The 13,168-nt window shown below is 38.9% G+C and overlaps 1 protein-coding gene across 1 annotated transcript in view; it reads right to left on the bottom strand.

Moving 5' to 3' along the window:
* LOC107570416 (protein NLRC3-like) overlaps positions 1–13,141 on the bottom strand; it is a 34,529-nt gene extending 21,388 nt beyond the window's left edge. The window contains exons 1-4 of the mRNA XM_016256647.1: positions 12,957–13,141; positions 4,187–4,327; positions 2,598–2,711; positions 1,156–1,269 (exon numbers count right to left, since the gene is read on the bottom strand). Of these exons, the coding sequence (XP_016112133.1) occupies positions 1,156–1,269; positions 2,598–2,711; positions 4,187–4,327; positions 12,957–13,141 (554 nt within the window). The remainder of the gene's footprint in view (positions 1–1,155; positions 1,270–2,597; positions 2,712–4,186; positions 4,328–12,956) is intronic.
* Positions 13,142–13,168: the final 27 nt, after the last annotated feature.

The following is a 13,168-nucleotide window of genomic DNA, read 5'->3' as shown; positions in this document are numbered from 1 at the left end:
TTGTGATTGGCCGAATACCTCAAGCGTGTGACGGAAATGTTACGCCCCTCACCATACTGTGCTGACCTGTCCGGCCGGAGCGACGAGACAAAAACATTAAAACCCATTATAAACGAGGCATTTGTTGCATCCAGTGGGGACATAATTACGGATTATAATGAGTTATACTGTCTTTTTACGCACTGCATTGCATCGGGCCTCGTAAACATAAAACCATGTCTGCATTTCTGATCGGAGAAATGACGAACTACAAGCGCTACTCTACACTGCTCAAAACTCACGTTTGAATCATCAGTGGCAAATCCTTTAAATATAAAAAAACGTACTTACAGTCTTTGAGTCAGAACAGCCGGCATTGTAGTCTACTCTCCCAGGATCAGGAAACAGTCCTCCATAAAATGCGCTGCACACATCTGAATATTTGGGTTGAAGTGTTCTGTTACAGTGTTGTAAATACAACTTAACCACTGATTTCTAGCCGTGTCCTCATTTGGAAGACCAAACATAGTAGTTTCGCTTTCACAACGAAACACAGCGTCACACACGGCGGGCTAAAGTGAGCGTTCTGTGGGCTTGCGGCAACCACATGTGACGACCCCGGGCTGGACTCTGTTTCGTCCGGTGAAAGCCGATCCGGCGATCCACAGCGAGAAGTTGATGTATTTCCTCAGCGACCAGCACAGATCAGCTCTAGGCATGACGAAGCGGGTATCGTCCTCTTTTGGAAGACCAAACAAAGTAGTTTCGCTTTCACAGTGAAACCACAACATGGCGATCTCCACAACATGGCGGCGACGGCATAAAAGTTACGCCTTCTTTCTTTGTGTGAACATTTGGGCGGCGTTATGCAAATTTTCCCACATAGTGACGTAGACATGTGGGGGCGTGTTAGAACGAGCCGTTTTAGGTAGGCGTGATAGCGTGATAACAGAATATCTCTTTGGATTTGAGACTTTAGTCTTTGCAACTTTACAGATTTCTGGTCAGTTTAATACATAAATACATAATAAACTATCACAAAGATCTTGGGGATGATTGAGGGGCACGAGGAAAATCTCAGACCTGGCCCTGCAGCACCCTCAGCACCCCTAGTTCCCACGGCCATGCCATATTATAATAATATTTTTATACAAGTTATATATAACTCAGTTGTACCTGAGACCAGGCCGTGTATCTCCACTCTTAAACTTTACTGGCTGAACCATAGACGCGTCACTCTTCATAGACACATGGCTGGGCTCTGGATCTGATTTCTTCTGATGAACTGAGCTAAAACATGGAGAGATTAAAGTTAATTCTTTAAATTACTGTATTCAACTAATGAGATATTTATTTATCATTAGCAAATGCACTTTAAAGAGCAGTTTATAATCATTTCCTTCACGCCGTTTATATAAAAGCGTCGTGGTTTTCATTCGCTCCAAGACCGCTCCATCACCGCTCCATCACGAGTACAATTCATGCCAACGACCCATAATATAACTGCACATTTAGCAAGAATTCACATTAAACATATTTAGCTAGCTTGATAGAGAAGGATCACTCAAATCAGAAACAATGTGAAGGCTATGTTGAAGGCAATGGACATAGGGTAGTTATTAAGGAATTTGTTTGTTCCCTCTAGATACTGAATATTTTCAGGTGAAATCATGATTTAAACAGGTACAACATTTTATTCACATGCAATCGCTCTCTCAATAATGCATTCAAACAAATGTAATCTCATACAGTGCTACTTCATCTGCATCCGATTTCGAATGAGCAGAAATCTGTAAGAAATGCAGCGATCCGTAGGTAAAATAACTGACGAAAACTTTGTTATTTTCATCACAAACAAAATTTGCACTGCAAAAAGCATCAATAGCCTACCTTTTAATGCTGACAACCATGTTATTAGCTTGTCATGTGGTAGGAAATAAGTTTGCACACTAGTGTTCCAATAATCCACTTTGAAAACGCTTTCACAACGAAACACAGCGTCACACACGGCGGGCTAAAGTGAGCGTTCTGTGGGCTTGCGGCAACCACATGTGACGACCCCGGGCTGGACTCTGTTTCGTCCGGTGAAAGCCGATCCGGCGATCCACAGCGAGAAGTTGATGTATTTCCTCAGCGACCAGCACAGATCAGCTCTAGGCATGACGAAGCGGGTATCGTCCTCTTTTGGAAGACCAAACAAAGTAGTTTCGCTTTCACAGTGAAACCACAACATGGCGATCTCCACAACATGGCGGCGACGGCATAAAAGTTACGCCTTCTTTCTTTGTGTGAACATTTGGGCGGCGTTATGCAAATTTTCCCACATAGTGACGTAGACATGTGGGGGCGTGTTAGAACGAGCCGTTTTAGGTAGGCGTGATAACTTTTATAAAGAATATCTCTTTGGATTTGAGACTTTAGTCTTTGCAACTTTACAGATTTCTGGTCAGTTTAATACATAATTAATCACAAAACTATCACAAAGATCTTGGGGATGATTGAGGGGCACGAGGAAAATCTCAGACCTGGCCCTGCAGCACCCTCAGCACCCCTAGTTCCCACGGCCATGCCATATTATAATAATATTTTTATACAAGTTATATATAACTCAGTTGTACCTGAGACCAGGCCGTGTATCTCCACTCTTAAACTTTACTGGCTGAACCATAGACGCGTCACTCTTCATAGACACATGGCTGGGCTCTGGATCTGATTTCTTCTGATGAACTGAGCTAAAACATGGAGAGATTAAAGTTAATTCTTTAAATTACTGTATTCAACTAATGAGATATTTATTTATCATTAGCAAATGCACTTTAAAGAGCAGTTTATAATCATTTCCTTCACGCCGTTTATATAAAAGCGTCGTGGTTTTCATTCGCTCCAAGACCGCTCCATCACCGCTCCATCACGAGTACAATTCATGCCAACGACCCATAATATAACTGCACATTTAGCAAGAATTCACATTAAACATATTTAGCTAGCTTGATAGAGAAGGATCACTCAAATCAGAAACAATGTGAAGGCTATGTTGAAGGCAATGGACATAGGGTAGTTATTAAGGAATTTGTTTGTTCCCTCTAGATACTGAATATTTTCAGGTGAAATCATGATTTAAACAGGTACAACATTTTATTCACATGCAATCGCTCTCTCAATAATGCATTCAAACAAATGTAATCTCATACAGTGCTACTTCATCTGCATCCGATTTCGAATGAGCAGAAATCTGTAAGAAATGCAGCGATCCGTAGGTAAAATAACTGACGAAAACTTACCGTTTATATAAAAGCGTCGTGGTTTTCATTCGCTCCAAGAGCGCTCCATCACCGCTCCATCACGAGTACAATTCATGCCAACGGCCCATAATATAACTGCACATTTAGCAAGAATTCACATTAAACATATTTAGCTAGCTTGATAGAGAAGGATCACTCAAATCAGAAACAATGTGAAGGCTATGTTGAAGGCAATGGACATAGGGTAGTTATTAAGGAATTTGTTTGTTCCCTCTAGATACTGAATATTTTCAGGTGAAATCATGATTTAAACAGGTACAACATTTTATTCACATGCAATCGCTCTCTCAATAATGCATTCAAACAAATGTAATCTCATACAGTGCTACTTCATCTGCATCCGATTTCGAATGAGCAGAAATCTGTAAGAAATGCAGCGATCCGTAGGTAAAATAACTGACGAAAACTTTGTTATTTTCATCACAAACAAAATTTGCACTGCAAAAAGCATCAATAGCCTACCTTTTAATGCTGACAACCATGTTATTAGCTTGTCATGTGGTAGGAAATAAGTTTGCACACTAGTGTTCCAATAATCCACTTTGAAAAGCTCCTGTCATTTTATTTATTTTATTATTTTCTTTTAATATACGTTATGAACAGAACTGTGATATTTCAAACATACTGAAATACTTTAGCCGCGGAGCTGTGTTTCTGATATCAGTGAGCGAGGAGTGGAGCGGGAGCGGGAAATGGTGAACCCGGAGCGGAGTGATTATTAAATGCTCGGAGCGCGGAGGGGAAATTGTTGCCACTCCATTCCGCTCACATACTCTGTATGTTACATTATCAGATACAGATTAAAAAAAATACCCACAAACAAAGCACAAGAAGATTTTTTTGTTGAAAATAAATACTATACAATAAGAATGTTTTAATACAAATGATATATAACTCAGTTGTACCTGAGACCAGGCCGTGTATCTCCACTCTTAAACTTTACTGGCTGAACCATAGACGCGTCACTCTTCATAGACACATGGCTGGGCTCTGCTTCTGATCTCCTCTGCTGAACTGAACTAAAACACAACAGATTTAATACTTTATGATGAGAATCATTTTAATATAAGATCTTCATAAAGTATTTTTAAGAAAAGCTCTCGAAGAGGCTTTATGGTCTTGTTTTTAATAAATATTTAACTGGTTATTTAGGAGTGTTCGGTTCTCTTGGTTTATTTGGTCCGAGGCCAAAAAAGAAAATGATACATTTAGTCCTGATCTTTTGACATCATATCCAGTTTTTGGTTCATTAGGATTTTTGATGTAGACTATATTGGCAAAAGAATTGGGACACCCCCTTCTAATGAACAGGTTTGACTACTTTAGTAATTTCCACGAGTACAAATCTTAAATCTTGTTTATCTGCATTCGGTGCGTGAGGTGTGTACGCGCTCTGGTGTAGTTTACGTTAAAGGGTGTGTTGATATCCAGCTGAAGAGCAATCAACCATAACTTCAGGCGAGCAGGCTCAGAAGTTGGGAATACGTGGAAAGTCACCGCTCCCGGATGAGTTCGCGCGAGAGAACCTAATCTTTTAGTTTTAAGTCGGTTTGAACAATCCGGATAAGCGCAAGTAAGTACCATTTTGATTAGCTGGATAAGCAGAAAAACATAAAATTTTCATTTTTGAGTGAATTATCCCTTTAATGTTTAAGCATATAATGATATTCTAGGAAATTTTGAGCTTCTAATTTTACAGCAACAGTTTGGACAGGACCCTTTTCTATTCTAACATGACAATGCCTCTGTGAATAAGGCAAGGTTCAAAATGAAATGATTGATTCAGTCGGTGTGGAAGAACTTGACTGGTCTTCATAAAGCCAAGTCCTAATCCCAGCTGAACACCTCTGGTGTGACTTTAAATGCAGACCTTGAACCAAAAACTCATCACCAAACACCCATACCTCTACGCAATTGATTTAATATCTTTAGACTATCTACCTTATTTTTCAACGCGGAAGTAAGCCATTTTTTGTGATTGTGCGAGACTTTCGGCTTATTAGCCGCTGAAGGGAAATAACGAGAAGAATAACAATGTGCAGTAAACGGTAAACACTACAAACCAGTGTGTTCATAATTAAGATAATACAGATAATACATTAAAATGATATGGTAAGACACACCTATTTGCAATATCAAGCAGCAGAACGAACTGTTTTGTACAGCTAAAAATAGCTGGAAGCGGATGACACCGGAAGCCAGACTCATTAAATTGACAAATTTATTTGGAAAAATAAGGTGGATAGGACCGCCGCAGCATGACCAGAGTCTGAAGCATGTGTTCTGCACACCAAATCTGACTGCAGGTGTTCAACTAATAAAGATCTATCGATGCCAAACAACAGGATGCATTTGCAGATTTGGTTTCAACTAACTGTAGGTTCTTGGCCACTTCTTCCAATTCTCTCCAAGTTCTTTGTGTTTTTAAATATTCCGTTAGAAGGTTCCAGAAGATTCAGTGCATGCAGGGAACTGAACGCGTCAATCAAATTGATTCGTGAACCCATTTTTCTTCAGGCATGCCTTCAAAGTCTTACATCAGACACCCTGAAGCTGATGATGTATTGTTTTGGTGCCCTTTTGTAGAAACAGAACATGCTGGCGTGCGAATGACTTTATCAGACTACTGCATCTGATCTGATTTACATGCACACATGCTTCAGACTGTGGGCGGAGCCTATCTGGAGGCAGAAAATGAGGGTTTTCAAGCGGCAGGCTATGGAGCCATGGAATAAAAGAATAAAAAAAAGTACATTTGATTTTCTATTTCAAAATTCTGACTTTATTCTCGCAATTCCGAGATTATATCTCACAATTCTAATAAGGAAAAACAATTCGTCATTCTCTCTTTCCCCCTCGGCTCTTCTGGCTTTTTTCCCTCAGATTTGACAAACTCACTATTTTTGAGTTAAGTCGAGTTATAAAGTCCGAATTAGGAGATATAAACTTGCATTTGCGAGAAAAAAAGTCAGAATTGTGAGATTAAATAAATAAATGTTATGTAAAAATGTTAATAGTAAGGTTTAAATAATATTTCATGCTGTATCTGTAAGGCTAATAAAATACGTCCCCTATGAACAGCATATGTGAATATTATGTAGACCTATTGTTTAAATCAAATTTATGCTTTAAAAGTAGAGTGATCATAACAGTTTTCATCCATAGTATGTCCATTTAAACATCTGCGTTTAGCTTCAAATGGCGTCTTTGACGACAGTATGCTATAAAAATTATTTGCATTCCGATCTTGACATCAAAAGGCACAAAAATATTTATTTTATTCCATGGATTTTACCCATTTATATCCACTTGTTCCCAGTGTTTTTCTGCAACCACTATGCGCACGCAGCTGCAAGTGACGTAACTGTGACGTCTACTCTAAATTGGTCTATTGCTATGTGTGATTACTGATTCATCATGCAGCTCAAAGCATTATGGGTAGAATCTCTCGTCAGTCTATTCTGATTCATCAACACAGTTTCACTGATCCAAAACCAACATTAAACCCAGGATAGAGCGGCTGAGTGAATGTGGTCTGGACTGTGTGGATGAGGCTCATTGTGTCAGAGACGCTGTAGAAGGACAGAGTTCCTGCTAGGCAGTCATTTCTCAGCTCGGCAAAAATGCAGTGCACATAAAAAATGGTTACAAATAAAATTTGACAGTCACACGCTTGAAGGTGTACAACATGTGCTACAGTTTACGGTACATATAGAACAGTAAAATGTCCATTATCTAATGTACTGGTACTGTAATTATACTGTATGTTAGGGTGACCATATTTAAGTTTTTCAAAAAGAGGACAGTAGGGGGCGGGGTTTCATATTACCATATACATAGCAAGGTTTTTGTTTGTTTGCTTATTTTGTTTTTATAATAAATAAAAAGAAAACAAGTAGAAAAAATAGGGAATGCTAGTGTTAGAGGGTCATTTTTAAATAAAAATAAAATAAGTAGAAAGAATAGAGAATATGCTAGTGTTGGAGGCTTTTCTTTCTTTATAAATAAATCAAGTAGTTAGAATAGAAATAGTATGGAGAGTGCAAATGTTAGAGGGTCAAGTTTTTAATAAAACAAAAAAGGAGATAAAATTAAAAGTAGCATTAGAATAGAGAGTGCTAGAGATAGAGGGTCAAATGAAGATGAAAGAGATATGTTTTCAGCTGTTTCTTGAAAATATTAAGGACTCAGCTGCTTGGATTGAGCTGGGCAGGTCATTCCACCAGGAGGGAACAGTTAATGTAGAAGTCCATGAAAGTTTTATCATAGATAGAATGCAAAATGTTTCAACACAAGCATTTCAGTCAAATGTAATTTAGGCAATATTTCAAACCTTTAACCCACTTGGGAAAATCAACCCATTACAGTTTAAAAGTAGCCCAATTCTGTGGAAAAAATGCGGACTTGGCAACCCTGTATCCAACAAGAGCTGCAGGAGTCAGATTTGCAGTAGCCCCTCACTGCAGAACACAAGATCCAGGGGGTGGGGTTGGATCCACATCTAGAGGGTGGAGATGGGTGGGTTTAGGGATCAGGGGGTGAAGACGGGTTGGTTTAGGTATATGTATGGTGGGAGGAGTTGGATCTGGATCCAACCTCGCCCCCTGGATCTTGTGTTCTGCAGTAAGGATTTGACTGATCTCAGGTCAAGAATAAGGAGAGATGACTGACAAGACCATGCTGGAGTATTTGCTGCTCAACAGAACCTGAGCTCATTGACAAATATCTGATCTTGTAAGATGTGCTCCTTTTACACAGAGTGCGTGTGATCGCGAAATCGAAAGTGAAAGTAAACAGCTCAAATGCTCATTCAAAAATATTTAAATACACTGCATCCTGAGAGCGGCTCTCTGATGTGCCAAAATGATATTATACAATATTAGAATGTTTAAAGGAGTGGACACGAAAATCGAGGAAGCGAAACACATGTTGCGGCAGCAGGCGGCAATGGTCAGAGATTCAGCGGGATTAAGAACACAACCGAATCCCGGACATTTTGGGCAATTAAGAAATCCCGGCCGGACGCATTTTTGTAGGTCCAAAAAGAGGACATGTCCGGGGAAAAGAGGACGTATGGTCACCCTACTGTATGTGTAAGTATAAAACCCCTGTAGATGATTGACTCAGCTCTCTCCTCTCTCCGTTGTTAGCATGCAGAGATTCTGATTGGTGTGTCATCAGTTTTGCTACATAATGTTTTACTTACTCATTGTTAAACTTTTTGAGAAATGTGTCTTTGTTTTGAAAACTGAATTAATGGTTTGGGGGGGAAAAGTGCCAATTAAAATCAGTTATATTAACAATCGAGAAAACTGCAATACGACTAGATTCTTACCTAACTCTGCTATTAGTTTCCATGATCGGCATCTACTTACCGAAATGACCAAAATGGCGATTAAAACGGCAAAACTGTGCATGCATGTATGTGCATTACATTTAAGAACGTCTCTCAAATGCATACAGCCTATTGAAATATTCTGCAATTCGAGATCACAAGAGGGTTCAAGATGATAGGCTATGTAGTTACATGTTTGTGAATGGGCATTTGATTTAGATTTGAATGAAACTAAGATTGTAAACAAGGATATAAACTAGCCACTTTTCACTGAAAATTGCCGTTGTTAATTCAATATAGGCCATCTGTGTAACAAAACAATGCTGAACTTTGACTAAAAATAGATTTTTAAATGTTATAACAGTGATTTTATAATGTCTAAATATAAATCTATTAGCAAAATATGTGAAAAGAACTATATTACAGAGTGGAAATGGTAAAGGAGACAATAAATGACCCTCTGCTACCTTTTAGTGGTCATAGTGGGAATCATGACATTCATTTTAATAGTATTTGTTTTTCTACCATGTGAAATCTTGGCAGAAATATATGAATTATCTCTTTAAGTAAAAATTAAAAGAAAAAAAATTGCAGATGTTCTCAAAATTATAAACGCAACACTTTTGTTTTTGCCCAACATTTTTCATGAGCTGAACTCAAAGATCTAAGACTTTTCTATGTACACAAAAGGCCTATTTCTCTCAAATATTGTTCACAAATCTGTGTTAGTGAGCACTTCTCCTTTGCCGAGATAATCCATCCACCTCACAGGTGTGGCATATCAAGATGCTGATTAGACAGCATGATTATTGCACAGCTGTGCCTTAGGCTGGCCACAATAAAAGGCCACTCTAAAATGTGCAGTTTTACTGTATTGGGGGGTCCGGGGTATTTTAAAAAAAGTGTTCAAGGAGGTAAAGGGGATGTTATGTGACTCACTTTTCCTTTTTTTCCTATGGTATTAAAAAAGGGGGAAGGGGGGTCAAACCTTTGTCACTTTTTTCACTCCTGATGAGTTTGTATCCTTCCATGCACAAACTAGTAATGGGCTTTTTGTCATGTTTTCTGCGCGAGTAAGTGTTAGAGGCTACTAGAATAAAGGGAGGCGCCAACACTGATCTTGCATACCCCTCGGCAAATGTGCAGTTGCACCCCTAAATGTATGTTTTTTGGCATTTAATTTATTGTGTACCTTTAAATTCACTTATTGAAAGAACAATAGCAGCAGCAGTAGGTTATGGTGTAACATTTATTTGAAACATGCATTTGGTACTTGCTACCTTATATCTTTACTATTTTCTTTCATTCTTTTCATGGCTTGTAACTTGTCTCGGATGTTTCTCTGCATCGCTTTTTGCATAACTCTGGGTCATCGATACCAAGCTTCGTCGCAATTTTTTTCTAGGAATTAAATGCTTTCTCTGAATCTTTAAAGTCTCTCCGCGAGCGATCGTACAGGTGCGGATATATTTGTGGCAGCTCAGCTATTCGACACTCCAGTGTGTTCATGTTGCTAGTGACTTGGAGATGTTGTTCTTCTGCCTGACCTCCGTTAAATGAGAAGCGAACCGGGAAAAAAAAATCTCGCGTCAAAGAAGGTGGAGTTCCAGAACACACAAAGGCTAATCATGACCGATCATTGTTTACATTATCAGTCATCGCTGTCACTTCAGAAAACTTGTGCACATCCCTATTAATAGTCCTACTATTAGGGATGTAACGGTATGAACATTTCTTAATCACGATTATAGTGTCACACTTCTCAGGAGGCAAGGAGCGAGGAATGAGGAACCATGGAGATAACTTCAATTCACAGTCTTTAATGATCACACGGGGAACGTAGGAGACACTGGAACACAAGGAATGACGTTTGAGGACCTACAAACACTAACGGAAAGGACGGGGGCTTTTAAACACTGGGTGATTGGGAAAACACAGGTGCAAGGAATGACTAATTAAAGGGAACACAGCACACCTGGGGAGGGAAAACACAACGGAAAGAGTCCAGGGGCGTGACAATAGTGACCAAAATTATCACGGTTATCAGTATTATTACGGTATTGTTAAAATGTGCTGGAGATGTTCAAAAAGTACCGACACATAAATCACTTCACCAAGTTTTATATTTAACAAACAACAAATAAAATGACTTTGTGTTTGTATACGTAGGAGACACTGGAACACAAGGAATGACGTTTGAGGACCTACAAACACTAACGGAAAGGACGGGGGCTTTTAAACACTGGGTGATTGGGAAAACACAGGTGCAAGGAATGACTAATTAAAGGGAACACAGCACACCTGGGGAGGGAAAACACAACAGAAAGAGTCCAGGGGCGTGACAATAGTGACCAAAATTATCACGGTTATCAGTATTATTACGGTATTGTTAAAATGTGCTGGAGATGTTCAAAAAGTACCGACACATAAATCACTTCACCAAGTTTTATATTTAACAAACAACAAATAAAATGACTTTGTGTTTGTATATTCACTAAAACAATAACGTTACCAATGATGTTCGGATTTTAAATGACAATTTTACTGACCACGGTTTAATAGCATGTTCAAATATCTCATGTAAATGTTCAAATAAAGCTTTGAAAAAGTTTCATAAAAAGGTAAACCTCACATTTCAGCCTTTAAATAAAGAAAAGGGTTAAGTCAAAATGATAATTGATTAATAAATGATTATATGTACTTTATCTGCTCCATAAATTATAGATAACGTATCTGAATTGTTTAAATGTGTAGAATCCACATAAGCTTGTTTTTCATTAACCGGTCAAATTTACAGCAGGGCATGCAAATTCGGTCCGTTTTTGGCCAGACAGAAACTGCACACAGACTGAATGTGAATGCAAGTCTCTGTAGAGCCACTCTCTGACAGCAGGTGGCGCTGATGGAGGAGCAGAATTACAGCTGTTTCACGTAACCTCCATGCACAAAGCAGCATTGCGATTAAAACATTACTTTATTAGGTATTACATGGAGCGAAGATGAAAACAAAATGCCATCGAATCGTTTCTGAAGATAGTCAAAACCTTCAGAGATACATTCATATAATTAATTCATTCATATATTCATTTGTATAATCCATGAGAATGTGAGCTAGAACGCTTCTGCAACTCTTAAGTCTGCACCAGGCTTCGGCCTTATCTTTACATTCACCAAAGATCCTAGGATCTCAGCTGATGTCTCTCTTAGATATCTTTCCACTGGGAAGAAACTCCCAATCACCGACCCAATCAAACAACGACCAAGGCAATGCAAGTATCGTACATTGAACTAAACGAAACAGAGGTTTAGTATAAGCTGTAGACCCCGTTATAAACGGCGCTGATGGTTTTACTCAGGTGGTTAACTGACTCTTTTCATAGCTTCATTCTCTGGTTTTCCTGATGGTTTCATCCATCAAGTCTCATTTGCCCTTTCCCCTGTATAAGTGATTGTTTGTTTGTTTGTTTGTTAGACTAGTTTGTGTTAGTGTTTAGTTAATAAAACTCTTGTGCACAAATTACATGAGTTTCTGATTCTGCCTTGCAAATTAATGTCCCTTTTCGATTTTGATCCTTGCTGCATGCTCTAATGCATTAATACTGTATGAAAGTATTTTCTGTGGCCACGAAAATAACTTTTCCTAGAGTTGATATGAACTTACACTGAATGTTCGCTGGACGAACAGATTAGTTGAGGGCAATTTAATTCTGCTACAGTTACTACTGGCAGCTGATATAAATAATTGTAATTAATCATAATTAATTAATTATTTATATACATTTGTTAGCAGCATGTTAGTGATCTCACACAGCTCTGGCAGTATACAGTAAAATTGCTGTAAATACAGACTTAAATTTTTTTTTTTAAACCTGCTTTAAAACCCAGCAACGCAACTTTTAATTTAGTGTTTTTAATGCTTTAAAGAGCAATTTTAGATTGACATGTTTTAATGTTCTATTAATAACCATAAAAGGTACAGCTGTCATAAAACCAGAGAGAAAGGCTGCATGGCTAGAAACTGCTGATCAACTGAATGCGCAAGTTGCAACTATGTTAAAATGTTTTCATTTATCTTAAAGGGGTCATATGATGCGATTTCAAGTTTTCCTTTCTCTTTGGCGTGTTACAAGCTGATTGTGCATAGATAAGATCCCTGACCAGGTGATCCAGCAGTTGGATCACGCTTTGACGGATTTTTTGCTTGACTTTCTGTTTTACAGCAGCTTGGATCTGGGGATAGATGATTGCTCTGAGTCTGTATCAACCAGATCCACATCCGTTTCTGGCTCAGGATCACGTGGACCCGGGACACTCGATTGCTCCACATCATTCAGATCCACTTGAGGTTCTGGTTCAGGACAGTCTGGATCCGGGACACTCGATTGCTCCACATAATCCAGATCCACTTGAGGTTCTGGTTCAGGACAGTCTGGATCCAGCACACTCGATGGCTCTGGATCAGGTTCTGCTGAGACCCCAATCGGCTCCACTGTTTCTCTGGAAGCTGTTTTTCACAGCCTTCCATTTTCTTCTGAAGAATGAGCAGATGTTG

This window comes from Sinocyclocheilus grahami, unplaced genomic scaffold (genome assembly GCF_001515645.1).
Source record: "Sinocyclocheilus grahami isolate Dianchi unplaced genomic scaffold, SAMN03320097.WGS_v1.1 scaffold1455.1, whole genome shotgun sequence".
NCBI lineage: Eukaryota > Metazoa > Chordata > Actinopteri > Cypriniformes > Cyprinidae > Sinocyclocheilus > Sinocyclocheilus grahami.
This window is presented reverse-complemented; position numbering and strand designations above follow the sequence as displayed.